The 21,634-nt window shown below is 40.7% G+C and overlaps 1 protein-coding gene across 1 annotated transcript in view; it reads right to left on the bottom strand.

The window, feature by feature from the left end:
- LRRC9 (leucine rich repeat containing 9) overlaps window positions 1-21,634 on the bottom strand; it is a 73,268-nt gene that overhangs the window by 11,445 nt on the left and 40,189 nt on the right. Inside the window, exons 18-29 of the mRNA XM_065404084.1 lie at window positions 20,158-20,283; window positions 18,973-19,113; window positions 16,749-16,926; window positions 15,056-15,276; window positions 13,934-14,056; window positions 13,414-13,544; window positions 12,783-12,891; window positions 12,183-12,322; window positions 8,667-8,803; window positions 7,485-7,702; window positions 7,226-7,294; window positions 3,212-3,337 (exon numbers count right to left, since the gene is read on the bottom strand). Coding sequence (XP_065260156.1) covers window positions 3,212-3,337; window positions 7,226-7,294; window positions 7,485-7,702; window positions 8,667-8,803; window positions 12,183-12,322; window positions 12,783-12,891; window positions 13,414-13,544; window positions 13,934-14,056; window positions 15,056-15,276; window positions 16,749-16,926; window positions 18,973-19,113; window positions 20,158-20,283 — 1,719 coding nt within the window. The remainder of the gene's footprint in view (window positions 1-3,211; window positions 3,338-7,225; window positions 7,295-7,484; window positions 7,703-8,666; window positions 8,804-12,182; window positions 12,323-12,782; window positions 12,892-13,413; window positions 13,545-13,933; window positions 14,057-15,055; window positions 15,277-16,748; window positions 16,927-18,972; window positions 19,114-20,157; window positions 20,284-21,634) is intronic.

Raw genomic sequence — 21,634 nt, 5'->3', positions numbered from 1 at the left:
TGTGGATTTTCATTTGTATAGGATGAGTCCCAGATGATCAAAGAGACATGGTATAAGTTGGACATGACTAAGGACTTGGTCTTCCGATTTGCCCTGCACAAGCGAATAGTCCCGTTACGGGAGACATTCCCTCCCTCCTGAGATATGGCATTTGGTGAATACATGCAAGGAAGAGGACAGGAAAAAGGAGAGTACTGTGTATTGCTAATGTTGGTCTGCTATTACAAGTCTCAGCAACTTCCTGTGGCTCGGCAACAGTGCCATATGGAAGTAGGTGTCCTGAAGACTGAGGGCAGCAAACCAGTCATTGTGATCTAACAAGGGGTGGGTGAGAGGGGAGGGTCACTAGGGTGACCATACAAAACCTAATATATATGACGTACTCGTTGCCATTTCAAAGATCAAGTATGGGTTTCAGACCCCGCCTTTCACTTGGGAGATCAGAAACTACCGGGAATAAAACACCATCCCCCAATTTTGAAGAAGGACTTCTTCTATGACCTTTGAAGTTCTTGATGAAGTAAAAATTTTTTAGATGGATCCCTGAAAAGGGATGGGAGGAATTGGATAGTATGTCCCACTCTCAAAGTGCTTAAGATCCATTTGCCTCCAGTTATGGTTTCCCAATCATAGCAAAAGTGGGACAGTCTGTCCCCAGAGAAAGGAGATACGAGAGGGAGATTGCTGGTGGTTAGAATGCTGTCCTAGAGGCAAAAGTCAAAAAGGGCTTTTTGCCCAAAGCTGATAGAGGATGAGCTGGCTGGTTAGAGGTGGAACCAGAGAACCACCTCCTCTGTTATTGATGCCTCCTCTTTGCAAAGGCCTGCTGCCTAGAATAGGCAAGGTGCCTGAAATACTGCTGGAAGTATTGAGCATATCATTGCGGACCCCTGTGTTGCCATCTCTGGATGGCTGGGGTACAGATCTCCCCTCCCCCCAAAAGAGCGTAATGTAACATGAGAGTCTTTAAATAAGCGTTGAGTCTCACTGGTTTTCTCAGAAAACAGAAAGCACCTATCAAAGGGGAGGTCTGCTATATCCTGTTGAACTTCAAGGGCTATGCCGGAGTTCTGTATCCAGGAGGCTCTTCTCATTGTTACAGTTGAGGCCATAATCCTGGAAGAAGTGTCTGCTACATCAAGCGCCAGCTGGAGTGATGTCTACTAGGTAGCCTTCTACCAGGAAAGCCTTACATTTCTCCTTCGCATCTTCTGGCAGTCTGTTGGTGAATTTGGCCACTCTGTTCCAGTTCACAAAATCATACTTAGATAAAAGAGCCTCTTATTAGCTATGAACATTTGGAGAGACAAGGGGAAATAAATCTCTCTGTTTATTAAATCCAGTCTCTTGGCCTTTTTCTCTTTGGGCATCAATTTGTACCTTCCCTGTTGTGTCCTCTTGTCTGTGGCAGTAACCACAAGGGAGTTTGGACCCGGGAGAGAGAAGAAATATTCAAAGCCTTGAATGGGGACATAGTACTGCTTAACCACATGCTTAGTCAAGGGAACTAAGGAAGCTAGCATGTGCCACAAGGTCTTCACTGGCTCCTCATTTATAGGGAGGGCAACCCTCCCAGGGGCTGAGGACTGAAGAATGTCCAAAAGTTTGAGTATTCTCTTGGACAAACTAAGTTTGGATGCCCAAAGCTTCTGCAGCCATCCTCCTTAGAAGGTCTTAGTAAGACTTAAAGTCTTCTGGAAATAGGGAAGATGAGTCTGGGACTATGGACCGATCCAATGAGGAGGATGACAGAGGCTGTGCGAATGGACCCTCCTATGGCAAGTCCTGTTCCTGTCACTTTGCTGTATCAAAAGCTTGACGGAAGCAATATCAGTCTGGTATTATCAGAACCAAAGAGGACAGAGTACATTTGTGTGGAAGTCGTTGTAACTATCAATATTGCATCATGGTAATAATATTGTACTGGTAATAACATTGGATTTTCCTGGAACTTTTTATAAAAGTATCAGATGAAGGATGCAATTAGTAAGTTCCACATAAATACACTTCTCTCCATGCAAAAGGCCTCCATACACCCCTGAACATATCAGTCCAAATTCAGCCTTGCTATAAGTGGTCGTAACTCCTTCCACGACAATGAATGGAGTTATACCTCCTTACACAAAGACTGGTTTTAGCCCATCAAGCCTGCATCTGAAATCCACATTTCATTTCTCTTAGATTCATAGATGTTAAGGTCAGAAGGGACCATCGTGATCTAGTCTGACCTACACAAACCACAGAACCTCGCTCAGTAATTTCTGCATCAAGCCTGTAACCTGTTTGAGCTATAGTATCATCGAGTCTTAACTTGAGCACAGTTATATTGTTAAATAAGAGGCAAGATCATTGTACTAAAGGGCTCACCAAATAACAATGTCAAGATTAAGTGTATCTTATAAATAAGAGAGGCAGACCAAACAAAATAAGACAGTCTAACCCGTTTTTCTCTGAAAAAAGATTTAAGACTGTCATGGGTGGCAAGAGATTTAAGGGTAATAGTGAAGAGCAAAATAGGTACCAGTTTGTGATGCATCTGGTAGCAAAAAAGGCCAATGCAATTTTGGACAGCATATGCAGAGCCATCGTTGTCAGGAAGTAGAAAGTAATAGTCCCAGACTAAGATTTTCAAAGGAGCCTAAATTAGTTGGGTGCCCAAGTGCCTATGAAATTCAGTGGCGACCTGATTTCTTCATCTCAGCCCTTGTCTATACGATACTGTATAAAAGCACCTGGAGTACTGTGTTCATTTCTGTGCATCTCATTACTAGAAAGCCATTTACAAATTGAAGGGAACATAGGGAAAGCAACAAAAATGATAAGGGACTAGAGATTTGTTTTAGGAGGAAAGATTAAGAGAGTCTACACAACAAAGTAGAGAGGATCATGCTAAGATTCTACAAATATCTGAGGGTGGAAGGAGGAATTATTAGAATAGTAAAGGTGGGTAAAACTAGGGGCAACGGGACTAATTAAGGTTAAATTTAGGCTGAATATCTGGACAAATTTCCTGACAGTGTTAGGTTATGCAATAGCCTTTCAAGTGAAGTGGTGGAAGTTCCACTACTTGAGACTGAATTGGACAATGCATAATGGTGTATGTGAAAACAATCCTTCATTAAAAGAGAGGACCTTCTGGATCTAACAGGTCTTTTCATTTCAAAGTTCTAAGATTTCAGTTTGACTCTAATAATGTTGAATTTTGCTTTACTTGTTGTTCTATTAAATGAAGCTCAGCTCTTGCTCTCTCCTCCGTGCTCACTGTCATTCCATCTAACACTTGCAGGTTGGGCAATCGAAACACAAGCAGTGGACGATGGGATATCTTGCGAGTAACCTGAGGAGAGAGAACATAAGTTATCCTAAAAATGGAATCCTGATCCAGAAGGATAACCTGAGAATAACTTGCCTCAAGAATAAATGTCTGAACCAAACCACAAAGTCAAAAATGAATGGAGATGACCATGCTCTGTTCCTGTCCCAGGCAGTGTTACGGACAGAAGAGGACATAAAAAATTATATTCTATAATTTAGCACAAAATAGGATTGAAAGAGGAAAGATAAATATGTTATCTGAGGATCTGTAAATAGGGTTCTCCTGTTAGTCCACCCTAGTGTCTGAATCCTGCTCACAGATGCTAACTGATGCTTGCTGATTCATGGTGGCAGGTGTACCTTGTTACCACCACCTTGGACATGAGAGGTGAGAGTGTCCCTCTGAATGAGGGTTTTAGGGTTTGGAATTATGCAATTCTAAGGAAGGAACGCCACAAACAGCCAAGTCTGGAGAGAAAGTTTGGGTAGGAGTTAATGTTGCTTGGCTTCCTGCACTTCCTGTTGGGCTTCCTGCTCCTTCATAAATTGCACCCAGGTTTTTTTCTGCTTTTCCTGGGCTACTGCCTGAACTTGCTGGAGTTGATTCTGCTGGGTTTTCATCCATTTCAGAATCTCATCCATTTCCCCTTTTTACATTGCTCTAATAGAGAAAGTTTGAAAAATCTTACAACTCCAGGAAACATATTTGAGGAAATGGCATTTCCACCCTGCTACAAAACACAGCCAGCACATTGTCTACAGGGTCAAATCTCAACTCTTTGAGGGGTTTATCTCTATTAACAAGGTAACACAAATAAACAACAGTAGGGTCTACAGAAAATTTTTGCCACCGTTCCAAGTTCAAGCACCTGCTCAAAATTCTGCAGGGTTCATTCTAATACCACTACTGTGGCTTTTATGATTAGCACATTTTTTTTAAAAAGCAAATCATAATACCTTTCACTTTTTACAGTGTGTTTCATCCAAGGATCTCAAAGGATTTTTGTAGGTATACATATTTGTAGAGAGAAAAACTGAGGCAAAAAGAAATTAAAGGTCAAATTTTTAGCTCCTGACCTTAAATTTTTATAGGCCCAAACTGTAGGTGCAAATAAACGTGTAAATAATTTTGTGCCTGAATTATTTGCATCCACAATTTAGATCATTTGCAAAGTGCTTTAAACTGCAGGCAGGGCCAGCTCTGGCTTTTTGGCTGCCCCAAGCAAAAAAAAACAAACAAACAAAAAAAACCCAGTGATCTGTGCGCCGGAGCGCGGGTGCAAGGGGACCGGCTAGCGGGGGGGAGGGGGAGGGAGCGGGCAGGAGAGAGAGAGAAGGGGGCAGCCAGGGCTACAGCGGGGCGCTGCCACGCGGCCCCTCCCGCTGCGCCACCTGCCGCGAGTCCTCTGCTCTGATCGGTGGGGAGGGAAGGACGAGGACTGCCCTGCCGGGCTTGCTGCAGGGCGCTCCTGTCCTCCGCGCCGCTGCCCCCTACAGGGCGGCCGGAGCAGAACAAACAAACAAACAAAAAAAAGCGGCCGTGCCGCCCTAGGATCAGTAGCGGATTTACCATGGAGCCACTGGCTCCATGGAGCCGGGCCCACACTCCAGGGGGGCCCCGACCAGGCCCACTCTTCTCCACCCCCCGCTCTCTCCTGCGGGGGCAGAAGTTTGGTGCTCCTGGCACTGAGGCTCCTGCTGCAGTAGGGCAGCCAAGCTCCCCCTCCCCTGCCTCTTCTCACAGCTTGCTCCCCCAATGGGGGCCCACAAATATGTTTGGCGCCGGGCCCCCAAAAAGTTAATCCGGCCCTGCCTAGGATTGGAATGCCGCCTCGTTCAATCTGCCGCCCCAAGCACCAGCTTGCTCGGCTGGTGCCTGGAGCCGGCCCTGACTGCAGGTCTAAATAAATAGAAGTCCAAAAAATGGGCCTGAAATTATTTGTGTCCACAAATTTGCACTAGCAAAATCAAGGCATGGTTGAGGTCAAACTGAAAATCTGGCCCGAGAGATTTGCTCATGGTTACATAGTGATTCAGCGGCATAGACCAGAATAGAACCCAGAGGTGAGAACTCTTAATGCTGTGCTATAAAAACTACCGATAGTGTCTCAGCATTTTAATAGCCGATTCTGAATGGTCCAAAACCAGTGTAAAGAACACTGGAACACATTAGTAAACTAAGCTTTGGTAAAGTCAAAACTCACTTCAGACTATCCAGCGGTTGCTTGATGCAACACTCTAGCATTCACTCTGCCTGTCATGCCACTCCCACCAGACTTGCCATTTAGTGGCCTAAAGGAATCCCATTTTTGGTGGTAATGTGTGTTTCTCTACTCAATATTCTTATTTTTATATCTGAAAGGGTATAAAATAAAAATAAAATATATTGGGGCAGATCCTCAGTTGGTGTAAATTGTCATAGCCACACTGAAATCAATGGAGCAAGAATAACTTTAACCAGCCAAGGAGCTGCAGTATAAAACTAAAAACTTTTAAAAGCACTAACACTGGAAAAACTGTGACTTACCTGTCACCTACAAGTGACCTTGCTGGCTACAGGCCTCGTCTTTGATAGGTGTGACTTTACCAGTAGTGTATTTTGGTGTATAACGGTCACTGCTGATCAATATGAATTCTAAGCTTTGTAAAAGGTAAATATAACGTTCCTAAAATGCCCCTGGCAATGTTTACACCTACTGATAGTCTGTTCTGTTAATAGATTGCAGCTGATAAAGACAGCTGCTATTACTGTTCTCCTGTGCCTGTTTTATTTAACCATATGATCCCATTTTCAAATGTCTTCCTTGGCTACCAGAGAAGTTGCACATTGATTTGATAGCATTGTAGCATACCTACTAGTACTGGACCTAAACAGCAACCTGACATGTTTTTCTCTGTGTCCCTAGCTGATTTTGTTTTTAAGGTCAAAGTCTGCAGATTTACTAACTGTAAAAATAAATGCAGAGACCTTTAGGACTCTGGCTTTTGTAATTTGATCCCGCGAGGTGCTGAGTATCTCCTGAGAAGCCTGACACTGTAAACTCCAGTGATACCAAAGGGAGTTGCAGGTGCTGAGGATCAAGCCCTGGTATTTAGATCTACATTTATCGTTTCCTATTAGAAAATAAATACATTTCTGTTTTAAATTCACAACTGAAAAGGTTTTGTTTGATGCTGCTTTTGAGTGTGCTAGTTATAAGGCAAATTACATTAGGCTGAGATCCCGCAATCCTTACTCAAGCATGTGGTCCCAGTCAGATCACTCCTGCCCCTTTAAAGTCAATCGGTATTTGACTGATTGGACCCACTCATGTCCGTAAGGGTTGGCAGGATCCATAGTTATAGATGTGTAGGACCAAAGGCACAGGACCTTCAGTGTGGAAATGGTTGAGGACACGTTTTTCACTTCTATTTTATAATCTTATAAACTTTGTGTTCTCTAGGAGAGAAGAAGCCAAACAATTGTAACCAGAGACAAATTCAAACCTAAAAATCCTGATGGACGTTTCATGAAGGGCACTGCATAAATAATATTATCAGGGAACATCTTCTTACATTCTATAAAAAATGGTTCAGATCTCCTTTAACATTCGTTGATCTATTTCATAGACCTGACTTGTTTTGGAATATTAAAAAGACAGCTCACCACCATACACTCACTTTCTGAATTTACCTTGCAGCACTGAAAATAATAATATGTAAAAGAATGATTGCACTCAAATCACCAACTTGACAGGCACTAAGAGATAAATCAACATCCATATTAGGACTACAAAACGGTAAGTGACTGGAACTTAGTAATTAATTAAGGAGAAATTCCCAACTATAATGAATTAGAAAGGTTAATTACCCACAACATAAACTTAAATATATATCTAGTATACATGATCATTCAAAGTAACATACTCACTGGATTTCCATATATTGAAAGCTCTTTAAGACTAGGAACAACTTCAAGTTTTTCCAGTTCAGACAATTCCTGTTCACAAGTTAAAAAATAAGTTATATGCTATCACATTTCAAAGCCTCGGAGCCAAATTTATTTACTTTGGCCAAATGCAGGGGTCTTTACCCAGGCAAAACCACTGAAGGTAATGAGAATTTTGTCTGAATAAGGATCTCAATATCTGGCCCATTGAATCTATAGTCTCAACACCAATATATTTTACCTGAATTTTATTAAGTCCCAGGAAAAGTTTCTGTAATTTTACTAAAGGCTGTAAATTGTTCAGTTCTCGTAGTCGGTTTTCCTCTAGGTGAAGTGCCAAAAGGGAGTTCTGTCTAGCAAAGGAGCCCTCTGCAATTGTTTTGACACGGTTATGATCCAATACCAACTCCTGCAGAAGCTGTAGACCTTCAAGTCCTTCGATTTGACTGATTTCATTACCTGATGAACCAAGATTATACGTGGGAAATGAGATGAAATGCGGTTGGTATTTGATTGTAGCACAAAACAACCCTTAACAAAAACAGCCTGTGGTAGAGAACTTCCCAGATACACTGTGTAAAAAGGCATTTCTTCTGATTCATTTTAAATGTACTGCCTTCCAATACCACAGAGTGCCTCTTCGTTGCTGAGTTACAGAAAAGGATGAATTTGAGTGCCCAGTGGGCCTTCTCTGTACCATAACAGCGACTGCAGTGTTGCTCCTTGAACTTTCTCCTTTGGGAAGTACTATCTTGCTTTATATTATAAGGAAGTTCCCCCATGCTTCTAGAGATCTGACTGTCCAAAATTGCTTGGCTAATCTCTATTTAAAGCAAATTATCTTTCCAATTAATAGTTAGGCTGCTGAAGAAGACTAAGATCAAATCATCATGGTTGTTCAAATGCTGTAAAATAGCTGGATTTTAATGACACAGTATCATATTTGTTAGGATCGAGGTCTCTCAATTAATGGTTCCAGTCTTACAAGCACTTACTACCCTGAGTAGTCCCAGTGATGTCCATGGAGCTACTCATTGCAGTAAGTGCTGTGGGCGAGATTCTTAACTGAGATCCAGCCCCAGGGCATAAAGGGGACAGATTCTAGCCACAATTAGCCAGCAAGGAATTTCTTTGGCACAAGGGAATACCCCCGGCATAAAACTGGCAGAGGCGTCTTTCTGCACTAGCTGTCCCTTCTCTTTTCAATGTAGGGGTGTGTCAGGGTTGGGGAGGGATTATGAGAAGGTGTGGTGAGGTACACTATACTACGCCTAAAGAACCCTAAACCAATGGCATAAATTAGGGCATCCCCATAACTGAGTTGAGCTTGGCCAGTGTTTGCAGGACTGGAATCAAAGTTAGCTTCCCTGTAGAACATTATATCCTGGCTGCACAAATATAAACAAATGCTCTTATTACTTACCCTGTAGAAACAGCAATTTCAAATTTTTTAGCCTACTAAGCTGTAGCTGGGCCAAGTTACTAATTCCATTGTAGCCCAAATGAAGAACTTCTAAACTTTGCATTATTGGGGGCAGATTTTCACCAAATCCTGCATCCCTAAAACAATTAAGCAAGTAGGAACATGAGGCCAGATAATTTCCAAACATTTCCCCCTGTAAACAGTAATTTAAGCATTTCTCTCCCATTAACATCAGTTATAGACACTTTATGTAGGTAAACAGGAATTTACTAACTGGTCCAGGTTCAATAGAAATTATACCTGTCTACTACAGAAAGACTAAAAAGCACCGAAAGAAATCTAGTTTTTGAAGTTTCAATAGCTTTATACAGACTTCTGCGCTTACGGAAGGTAGGCCAGGTTTTACTGGATGCAGACCATGGAAATCAAACAAACATGGAAAACCACTCTTCTGCCCACAAAAGGCCTGAATACATATAATGGAAACAGCTGGAAATTGCTGTTAAATTTAGTAAAATATTTATGTAACCTTTGGCTGTATTCTCACAACAGCCCTGTGATGGTGTGGCAAAACCAAACAGCAGCATGCAATATCTTACTACTTTACTTATAAAAGCTTCGTTTTTGTAACATATGACAATAATGAAGGAGTGTGGGATGATAGATTGAGAAAGGCACTGGCAGGAACTCCTGAGTTCTTATTTCAGCTTTGCCACTGCCCCATGACCCAATCACATAGGTAGCTGAATGATTCCCGAAGGTGCAGAGCAACCTGAATTCTCATTAAACCACTAAAATTAGTAGTTGCTTAGGTGCAAGTGATCATGACTTGATTACACTGTTATGTGCAGAATCAAGCTCAAACCAGTGATATATTATATACTTATTGCTTTAAAAAAGCCAATTTCACAAATCTAATAATTATGAACCAAATCAACTGGAAGAGAGAATTTAAGCACTGGCCAAGGACAGCAATTGTGAGTGGGGTGCAGAGAAGGCACGGGCATGTTTAAGGGACTTTTGGGTTTCTGGACTTATGAACTGGAGGGGAAAAGGACACTGCCCAACTTACTTGGGGGTGGGTCTTTCGCTCATGGTTTGTTTATGAACCCTAGTTGCAGTGTTTTCCCAAATTAATTCTGAGTTATTTCCCTCCTTTTAGTAAAAGTTTTTGCTACCCTCAGACTCTGTGCTTGCGAGAGGGGAAGTATTGCCTCTTAGAGGCGCCCAGGGGGTGGTGTGTAATTGTCCCAGGTTACTGGGGGGGGGCTCGAGCTGGTTTTGTGTTGGATCGATGGAAAGGAACCCCTAGATACTGAACCTGGCCCTTGTTGCTGCTGGCTCCACCTGGCAGAAGGGTTACATTTGCATGTGTCACTGAATTAAAAAGCTAGTTTTCTAGAATATTTCAAAGGCTAGTACTGTATACATAGCAGTTGCAAATTAAAACCTACATAAATGTACATTTATATCTACCCACTATGCAGTACAAACTGGTCAGCAATCTACTGCTACTGGTGCACAACTTTCAGTACGAGACAGATCTGGTCAGAACATTTCAATTGAAATGCTTTTGTAAACACTTGTGAGACACTTTTTTATTTAAGAATATGCAATGTGAAAACATTGTTAGTATACTGCAAAATGCTGATATTTGCCATTTTTGCTGCAGGCTAAACTGCTTAATCATTTCTGAAAAAAATAGTTGTCCATTCAAAACCAATAAAAATCTTAGAATACATTGTCGTTTGGCAGCTTTGATCAATAAAACAGAACATTATGGTGCTGAAATTAATAAAAACTAGTCATAGTGCAGTATATTTTTGGAACTGAGCAAAGAATGACATCTTTCTTATTTTGGGTATCACTGTTTCACCTTGCCTACAACCTTACGACACCACTTCACAGCTCCACATCATACCTGATCCTAGTGTACATCAAATAAGCTTTCAAATAATACATGATGTGGATGTGTGGGGGGTAGGGTACAATAAACTCCAAAAATATGACCCTTTTTGAAGAATTGCCACATGCCTATTTCAGCCAGTACCCTTTCCCCCCCAAAAGAACTAAAAACAAACGCATGCCATTTGTACAAAGCTTCCCATTCCCAACTGAATCTTACTGTTCCTTAAATTAATCATGTGCCCTAGAGAAGGAGGAGAGTTTGGGACAAGAAATAAACAAATACATATGCCAAATGAACACAAAAAATGAAGGTAGAAAGAGCTGGACACTCATTTGAGAAATACACATATACACAACCAAATCTTACTGCTCTGTCACTAATAATATTTCCTAAAAGCATGGAGGGAACTCTGGGGAGCAGCTTGGCAAGTCTTGTCTGATGGGATTGGACTGAAATTGGCTATAGACACTGTCAAAGTTGTAAAGACCTGACTGAATGAAACTTGACATGTTCCTGAAGTTTCAGTCCTGTTGGAACGCAAAAATGAGAAATGCAAACTGAAAGCTGATTTGAAAAAGTTCTTCAGGACATAAACTGACCTAATGTGTTGGTGCCAAAAGAAAGAAAAAAAAATCGGTATGGATTTCTGCTGCAGGGGATGAGAAAAAGAGCTCTTTTAGGAGATGGGATAGGAGAAGGGATTATTGGCAGATAAAAGACTGCTCTGACTAGACACAATATTAAGAAGGAAGTTTGAATGAATATGCAAAAGCACTGCTTGACTCTATTATACAAATAGTAGCATGAATCAGTCACTAGGGCATGGAGCTCACAGATTCTAATAAGTGGTTGTGACTGCTATCAGAATACTTGCATGTCTAAAAGTAGCTGAGTTTTCACAGTTTTGGCTCAAAGAGGTGTACTATTACCTCAGTATCAAGATTACAGTGATTCAATATAATAGCAGGACTTTATACAGCTTTTAAAGATTTCAAGTACTTAATGTCTCTGATAGGCCTGATTGGAAACCTATAAACATGCCATACCAGATCAAACCAATGACCACGGAGTCAGATAACTTGCTTGTGATCAATACCAAACGGAGTTGACGGGGGAGCCGCGGCCGTCGATCCCGCGCCGTGAGGACCCAAGGTAAATCGATCTAAGATACTTTGACTTCAGCTACGCTATTCACGTAGCTGAAGTTGCGTATCTTAGATCGATTCCCCCCCCCAGTGTAGACCATCCCAAAGGGTCAGTGGCAGCTGAAGGAGTAGCCACTGCTGTTGCAGATTGGGAGTAGCACACTTTTCCCCCCTGAAGGGAGTGGGGAGAGAAGGGGCAATCCTACACTGCCAGTCCCCCTCCCATCCCAATAACTGAGGATGGAAGAAGTGAGCCAAAGAGCCTAGGAGAGAGACCGGCTGGATGTCTGATGTCAGAGATGCCTGAGTGGGTGGCAAAAGGCCACCGGGCTTCCTTGCCAGAAGACAGCTCAAGTTAGGTGGGGAGAAGAGAGCATCCCAGGCTCGTCGTCCTCCAGGGACTGCCTTTTTCAGCAAAAGAATACAGGAATTACAAAAGTTCATTTTAAAATGTGACAGTACCTGCTTCCTTTTGAAGGGCCTTGCTGTCCATAGCCACTAGAGGTCACTTTCTGGTACAACTGCTGCCTGTTTGTTAAGTGATTTTGAGGCTTTTGTCTGGGCAGTACTGATTCAATGTGATTGTAATTCAGACACAATATCTGCATAAAGCAAACCACATGAAATGAAACAGAACACTGCTCTGCTAATATAGTAGCAAAGGTGCCAGTTACAACATATCTCTGCTCTTTCAAATTCAGATAATGAGCTAACAACAGATTGGTTGCTGAATCAATGGTATTCAGGGCTTCAAAAATTCTTGATGCAATAGATAGGCTAGTGGTCAATTTATTTCAACACATGGTTAAAATAAGTGGTTTTTAGTCTTTTTGTGACTCATCTGTACTTTATGAATTCTGCTGACTGAAATAACTTTAGAAAGCTGTATTTAATAAATTAGTGTATAATATAAGTAATGTAATAAAGATTTCCCCTTGCTCTATTATAAAAGAAATCTGTCAGGCAGGAGTAAAGAAATTTAGAATTTTATATAAAGAAAGAAGATACTTACTGTCACTATAAAAATAGGAAAGAAAAGCACAGAATGAGTGATTAACTCACCTTGACATTAGGCAAGAAGATTAAACCACTGAAAGAGATGAGATTGTTGTTCTGTAAATTCACATTACAAACATTTCTAAACTGGTCTGCTGGTACAAGATCCACCGTTCTGAATTGGATAAAGAAAATAATTACAGAAAAAGGTATCATGCGACACAGATTTCCTGAGCAGGTCTACTGATGTTACATTTCTCACCAGAAATCTAACACCTTCCTTTTACAGGAGCATCCTGATAAAAATCTACAATAAATACATTGTGCTGTTTTCTCAGGTGTATAATACAGAGCTGATATAATTCCTATGTTAAAGGCAAAATCCATTTCACCCACATGAAGTCTGAGTATTTACACTTTAAGTGTGTGAAGTATGAGAGATGAGGGCTCGAGGAAGTGAAATCTACCCCACTGCAGGTATGCAGACTCCCATGGCAACCTCTCCAGTGTATGGGCTGAAATACTGGCTGAAGCCCCCTCCATGCTGTTTGCATGGTATAGTAGGATTTTGCCCATATACAGAGACACGTATGAAATGAATTATCTAAACCTAGGCTCTGATTTTAATTATATTTTTCTAGCCATTATATTAAATGCTATTTGTAACATATCCGTGCACATTTGAAAATTACTGCACCTGATCGTAGAGGATGTCCAATTTAATTCTTGCATTTTAGTGAAGTCTGAATGTCCTAGTCTTTCTGCAATCATATCACAGGTAAGTCTGCCACCAAATAAATCTTTAGCACTCTCGATGTCTGCTGTCTCCTGTATAATGACATTTAAAATGAATTTTGTTATATTAAAGCAAACCTAGAACTATAATAAGAAGGTAGAAGTGAAAATTTTCAGCCCAAAAGGTAGTTAAAAAAAAAAAAAGTGCCTGAAAATCAGGGCTTAAACTAAAAGTGTCTCCACAACCATCACCTTAGCTTTATACCATCAATGTTGCCTATATTCTTATTGAACAGATTATGGAAATGTTCATATGATCTAATTAAGTTTAAACTACAGATTTGTTACATGTACTAAAACAATATTCGGTAATTGCGTTAATAAGGGTCAGAAATCATCAGGATGCCCATGCCATCCTGATTTGTAAAAAAGATGGTTTTAACAACAATTACAATAATCTTATGATATATAGTATAACTTACTACTGCAGTGCCATCTAAGGCTTTGAGAGATGGAAGATGGAATATTACAAACAATCGGTAGTTATCTTGTTTCCACACAATTAGATTTCCATACATGTCCAGCATGACCAGATTATTTAAACCCTGAGAAATAAAACACATAGATCAAGGTTTAATAGTATAATTTTTAAATGTTTGTAAGGAATGAACCCTAGGCTACTCCCTTTAGCTTTAATCATTCTCTCCATCTTACAGCTGCATGTGTCAAATCTGAAGCATCATTTACTAAAACCCAGGGCTTCATTCTCATTTACGCTAAGGTGCCTTTACATAACTCTGGCAGTGTAAAGGACCCTTAAAGTGGGCGTAAGTTACACTTACACTCACTTTAAAATCCGTTTACACTACCAGAGTGCTGTGAGTGAGCATCAGGCCCCCAGTCTCCAATCAAAACAATAATGCTTGTATATATGCCAGCAGCTCCAGGTGAAAGGAACTGGGGCTGCTGCATGTGTGTATGCTTGTGCTCTTGAGTTTATTTCCAGTGTAATTCTTCTAATGACAGAGTTAGGCTAGGCACAATAGAGATGCATGGTGTGTGGCTCTCCCTGGAAAACGCTGGGTCCAATCCTGTTAGTTACTCAGCACCTCCTTCAAAGTAGTGAGCACACTCAATTCCAAAAGAAAGTTCAGACTAAGGCTCTTACAAAGGACAATTCCTCTGGGCCCAATTTTTAAACATGGACATCTAAATTGCATATGCGAATAGAAGACTGTCAAGCACAATTTAGAGACAAGGTGGGTGAGGTATTGGTCCAACTTCTGTTGGTGAGAGAGACAAGCTTTTGAGCTACACAGAGCTCTCCTTCGGGTCCTGAAGAAAGACTTGAAGAAAAGCTCTGTGTCTCTTTCTCACCAACAGAAGTTGGTCCAATAAAAGATATTACCTCACCCACATTGTCTCCCTAATATCCTCGGACCGACCTGGCTACAACAACACTGCAGGCACAATTTAGGCAGCCATTAAAAAAAATATGGCTTCCCATATTTAAAAACAGGAAAGATATATTTGTACTGACGTAACAAGCAAATTGTGAATTTACTTTTACCCGCAAGTTCTAAAGCAATCAAGTCCACATTTACCTTTAAATGATATATCTCTTGGTAGGTAGAAACATAGTTATTGCTGATGTATAGTTCTATTAGTGCGTAGGCTCTCTGCAAACCAACCAATGAAGTAATTCTGTTGCTCTCAAGAGAGAGGTAGTGAAGATGAGACAAGTTTTCAAAAACGCGTCTTTCTAGGGTGGTGAGATGATTATTATTTACACTAAGTCGTGTTAGTTTGGTGAGTTTTGAAATTCCTGGAAAAATAAATAAGATGTTCTTAAAGCATATATAGTGAGAAGCAAAAGAAGTGGTTAACTTGGATGGTAAAACAAGCTACACATGAGAGATGGCCTGCACACTCAGGCTGTAATGCAGGCAGGATCAGGAGAGATCATTCGTGGCCTGCTCTTCTGTGATAGCTAGAACATTTTCCAGAAAGAGGCTTCTCACAGTCCACTTCACCCCTCTGATTCTTCCTCCAGGAGTAGCAAAGAGCATGGTGAGAGGGAGGGATTAACTGTCCACTCATCTCTCATGTAGGGTGACCAGACAGCAAGTGTGAAAAATTGGGACAGGGGGAGTGGGGGGGTAATAGGAGCCCATATAAAAAAAAGCCCCAAATATCAGGACTGTCCCTATAAAATCGGGACATCTGGTCACCCTACTCTCATGCAGCAGGTTCTTTTCCTTGCTTCCTCTTCCTTCATATGCTACAGATGGGCTTTCTTGCACTATACAGAAGACTATGGCCCAGTTTTTTAAAGGTATTTAGGTGTTGCTGAGCTCAGCACTGCAACGCCTAACCGATTTAGGAGCCTAAATCTCATTTTCAAAAGGGATTTAGGAACTTATGAGCCAAAAGGCCACTGACAGCCAATGGTATTTAGATTCCTAAGTGCCTGTATACTTTAAGAAAATGACATTTAGGCTCCTAACTCCGTTAGGCACTGCAACACTGAGCACAGCAACACCCAAATACCTTTAAAAATCTGGGTCTATGAACCTAATTTTAAAATCAACTGACAATAACAGTATCTGCCATGACCTATGTGGGGATATGAGGAAATGTAGCAACTACCCAATAGTTTTTGGAATAGTCATATAGTGTGTATAAGGTAAATCTGTTCTTTTAAAAAGTGAATTTTTGACCTTTTGGAATCATTAGTTTACTAACTTCTTATTTTAGAAATTATTGAGCCAACATATAACTGTCATAGGAAAATGTATGGTTCACTGCAAGAATGTTACATGTCAGTAAGTCTACATACCAAAAATCATGCACTCTTATCAGTTCTGAAAAATTCCTATTAACATAAATAAATTGGTTTTGCTTTTCGGAAACACAATCCATCTGCTTTGTCTCTTTTCTTCATTTCTGCTAAATATCAGAGGGGTAGCCGTGTTAGTCTGGATCTGTAAAAAGCAACAAAGAGTCCTGTGGCACCTTATAGACTAACAGATGTATTGCAGCATAAGCTTTCGTGGGTGAATACCCACTTCGTCAGACGAAGGTGCCACAGGACTCTTTGTCGATTTCTGCTAAAGACTCACCACAAAGCTAAAGAGAAGGCAATTATATATTTTTTAATATGAAAGCTTTAAAATTGTATGCAACTGATAAAGTTAACAGTAAAAAGTCACCCTCTGGAACACTAGACTATATGGGAACATTTCTGTTGTGTCTAACTTAATGTCTTGATTTTCACTAACTTCCTAAATACAGTACCTTCTAGATTTGAGATGCAGTTTCCATCTAAAGTGAGCTCTTCAAGATTAAGGCAAGATTCCAGTCCTTCTATTTTAGTGAGATTATTGTTGCTAAATGAGGCCCATCTTAAATTCTCCAATTTTTCCAAGTTGGCCATTTTGGAGAGATGTTGTCCATCCAGATCTAAGACCGTGATCTGTGAGAAAACTCAATTTTAGTACTGAAAGATCTCAGTCAATTAATTCCAACATAGACGCTCAAGGTATATACTGCCTTCACATTCTTCATAGACATTTCCCAGTAATATAAACAGGGCATTTCTTTTTGGATACTGGACATCACAGAGCCCTCATTTTGCAATTCAGGACTTCATTTTTGAACCCTCAAGAAATCCCAAACCGACACCAAAACCTCTGCAACTTGCACCAGAACAAGCAATGACTCCACAATATAAACTAACCAGCTTCCAAATGCGCCTGTGCAGTTACAGCTTACAAACAGGTACACATTTTTTCTAGTGTAGATCAGACCTCAGTATTAAGATTAATTTAACCTCATCTACCCATGTCACATATGATTATATTATTGATTCGCCTGCTTACACATGTTTTCATTCTACGATTTAGGGGTGAAATCATGGCCTCACTGAAGTCAATGGCAAAACATATTATGACTTCAATGGGATCAGGATTTCCCCCTGTATATAGTAACTTTCTAGCTCAGTGTTCTGGCAGAGTTTGAGTGCTTGCTAAGGAAGGATGCATCCCTTACAGTTTTGATTCACAGATAAGCATTCCTTTTGCTTTAATGCATGTAACATCCCAAATTCATTCTATTTTTCTTCTTTGCAAAATTCTTGGGCAGGAACAAATGAAATTAGATTCCAAACACCTTTTTATCCTTCGGTGTCATCACAGAACCTTCTTTCACAGACACTGGCTATAAACACTCACTTCACAACACACTCGACAGAAAGAGAGCAACCAATCAATGATTCCACCCTTTCTCAGAAAACAACCAGCAAAACCAGGGCTGGCATTAGGGGGTGGCAAGCAGGGCAATTGCCTGGGGCCCGACGCAACCGGAGTTCCCACAAAGCTAAGTTATGGGCCCCAACCCCAGGCAACAGGGCTCGGGGAGGGAGCGCCACCTTCACGCTCTGATTCACCTCAGTGGGTCATCCAGCCTGTGGGTCAGTGTCAACCGCTGGCTGCACCCCCAGAGACCACCACAAATGCCTTCTGTGGGGGCCTACTTCTTAGTTTCTGCCCTGGGCCCCAGCGAGTCTAATGCCAGCCCTGAGTAAGGCTGCAGTTTTCTTCATGATGAAAAAAATGGCCACATTGCTTAATTTAGCAAGTTGAGTCTCTGGTGGCCCAGGATATTCAGCACTGTCTCCTACCTGTGCTAAACAACCTTTACAGAATTCAAAGCTGTTTCTTATACAGGCTATGCTAATGGCCAAAGGACAACTTATGTTCTCTCTTCGATCTATGGTGATATTCCTTTTGGAGAGGATTTTCTCTTTCTACAATAACATACTATATCCCTGTATGAACCCTATTTCATTTTGATGTCACAAAGTGTAACGTTGACACCATATGCTGAAATGTTGGTTCTCTTGGCAATGTCTGTAAATGTGCATTTCTTAATGCACACAGAATAAAACACTATGCTCATCAGCAGAAATGTGTTTTCCTCTAGCTATTCTATACTCTACACAACAAATTGAACTGACAGAGGAGCTTTTAACCTTTTATTCTTGGCAGATTAACATGATTTCAGAAGAGAGGTCAGGACATGGATTATGACAGGCTACGATGAACTTGGATCTTCCTATGTAGTGTTCTATGGCTTTTCGTTATGTAGTGGAGTTGTAATTGTAGGCTGTCATGCCAGACAAGAGGCAATGTGTGTAGGCCTGAAATTAGACCTACCACCGTTCTTCATGTAATATGGGCTCAGTATTGAAAATTCTATGCATGAACACTGAATATTACAGTTTCAATATCCTGCCAACTCACAAGAAAAGATGTATGTACAGAAGAAAAGATTGTGATCTGATATGGAAACTCTTATGTTTTTATATTCTTAACTTCAGGTACTAGATTACATGTTTCAGTGCTCAAAAAGATATATTTTTAATTAACATGCATCAACTCATAACAAATATAACAAAATAAACATGTGACAGAGATAAATCTAAGGCCTAATACATTATATTTAATAGAGACAGCCTTACCCTAGGATACCAGCTGCTATTGAAATGTGTTTGTGAATCCACCTTGTTCTTGCTAATTTGAGTCAGAATTTTGGCATAAGGATGTACACTCAGAAGGCGTGGTCTAGCTTCATCAGTCCTAGAATGTTCTAAAAGAGATGCCTGACAAAATGAAAATACTTAATAGACAGATAATATAACGGTATAAATAATGTACATTTTTCACAGTGTAACATGAAGAAAAGGGCTTTATGACTTAATCTCCTTATGATTGGGAGCCTGTATCATATGTTAGGAGATCTAATACTTCTGTAGATCTAATAGGTCTACTAGATCTGACACATGGTAATAAATCTCATCCATTTTTTATGTTTATTATTCATTAAAAAAAATGATCGAGGCAAATCTTGAGGCCTTTACTCTGTTTTTGATCAGTTCTTACTCCAGCAAAGTCCGATTCTAGTCAATGGGGGATTGTTGGAGAACGGACAGAGTAAAACCTGAATAAAGAATAGAATTTGGGCCACGATTTTTAAAGATTAGTGTCAAATAATTTAGCCCTTTTTTTGCTTGCCACTGTCTGGAATTCCTTCTCAGGGCTTGCATACGTGGTGAGTTAGTGTGTAGCAAGGTAGGGTGTTAATCTACAGTGCGACATCTTGCACACACTAATGCTAAGTCGTATTCCAGGACTTTTACTGTGTTGTAGCAGTGTCCACACAGTGAATTAGTGAGTGGCAAGCTGGTGCGCAGTAGATCACACTTGGCTTACTGCACACTAACACGCCACGTACACAAGGCCTCAGAAGCCTAGACAGTTTTTCTGCTACTTGATTTATCCTTTTTTTTATTTGGCAAACATATTTAATTTCCCATGTTTTGAACAGAGCTGAAATTAAACAAGGTCATTTTTAACAACTTCAAAATGATCTAAAATCTAACATTATGAAATATCTTTCATTGTGAACCAGCATCATTACCAATATCAGCGAAGCTCTGAGTGAGAACAATGTTTGTGAAATAACTGCTGCTTCACAGCCAGCTGCTGAGAGCACAAAATATGGCATTTTCATAGAGCATACGAAACTAGGTGATTTTAAAAATATGATTAAATACAAATTTTAAAATGGAAGTCAGATTGTGCCTATAACTTCTTGTTTCTAATCTTGCATTTGCTACAAGTTATAGCAAAATGGAACATCATACCTGAGAGATCTTTGATCCAGCAATAAAACACACAGCAGCTGCAGCCTCTTCTTCAGTAATCTGGACTCCATCTAAATGAGTAAGAGCCTTTAATCGGCCAATGACACTCAAACGCAATGAGACTGGCTTGGAGAAAAAAAAGCAAAGTGATGTAATTGAGTTTTTAAAATTGTCTATATGGTTACATACAAAAAAAGGACATATGATTCCTTTCAAGCCAGTCTCCTCTCATGTTATGTACGCTAAGGGCTAGGTTGTGGTCCATCCTGTGTGCTCACACAAGAAAGTAAAAAAGGAGACATAAGATGCGCCCCTTGCTCCCATGTCCCAGCTATGCCTAGCATTGGTAGCAGTGTGCATGGGAAAGCAGCCTCCACAAGGCTGCTATGTCCTCCCTGCTCATCTGGATTGGGAATGTGTGAAAAGGGGTGGGGAAGGAGCTGAGTCTTGCCATACCTGTACAAAACTATAAGGAACAACATATGTTTGGGCTAGGTTTGGTTACACTGATCTAATGTGACACTGATGTCAATAAATTACTCTGGATTTACATGCGTGTATGAGATAAAAATCTAGCCCTGAAGGATTGTAATTATACATAGCTATGTAAGACATTAAGTGCAGTACAACAACAAAGTTGTTAGCACCTTCCTTATAAGCCAGAAGTTTGCAAGTACTACAAGTGTTATTAAATGCAAGGAATTTGATAACCTCAGAGGAGGTGAAAGAGAAGCTCAAGGGATTTGGACGTGTGAGCCTAAACTCAAGGTGGAATTACAGCCCTAACTCTTATACAGAAACATTTTAAAATTCCCATTACATTAAATATAGTGCAAGAAAAACACAGACTGGATAATCATACTCGTAAGGAAAGTGAATAACAACATCCTTATTTCTAGCTGGAAAATAGACTTACTGAAACGACCAGAATAATAATGATCAATGTAATCTTTATAAACTAGATGGGACTATGCACCTGTGCATGGGAGAACGAAGGAGTACGCACATCCCTTAACTAGGCTACATAGCGCTTGGATCCAAGTATTCAGGAGAAGAGGACTACGCAGGTAGTCAGGGAATGGATGGAGAGGGTGTGAAATGGACTGAGTCTTGGATTGCTCCCCAATGCCACAGCCAGCACAGCTGGGCTGCTGCTCTGGGGGATGTGTGTGTCACCAGGTAGAAGGTTGGCACTGTATATTTTCCCTGAAAGTGGGGGAATCTTTCTCTGCCCTGTCCCCTTTCACTGGCCAGCACAGCTGAGTCAGTGCAGTGGGGGCAAAGGGTGGCTTTTTACGGCTGGCATAGATCATCAGTAAAGTTACCACCTACTAGAAGCAAGGAGGAGAGGAATTATGCCTCAGAGTAGCGTCACTGAGTCACAATGCTTCTAGGAGCCACTCCTGCAGATTATGCACAACCCCTTGCTCAGGACTGTTTACAAAGTCAAAGGGCCTGACAGCGTAAAGGTAGCGTG

This window comes from Emys orbicularis, chromosome 4 (genome assembly GCF_028017835.1).
Source record: "Emys orbicularis isolate rEmyOrb1 chromosome 4, rEmyOrb1.hap1, whole genome shotgun sequence".
Classification (NCBI taxonomy): Eukaryota; Metazoa; Chordata; order Testudines; family Emydidae; genus Emys; species Emys orbicularis.
The sequence above is the reverse complement of the archived record's forward strand: the minus strand, read 5'-3'. Positions and strand labels throughout refer to the sequence as shown.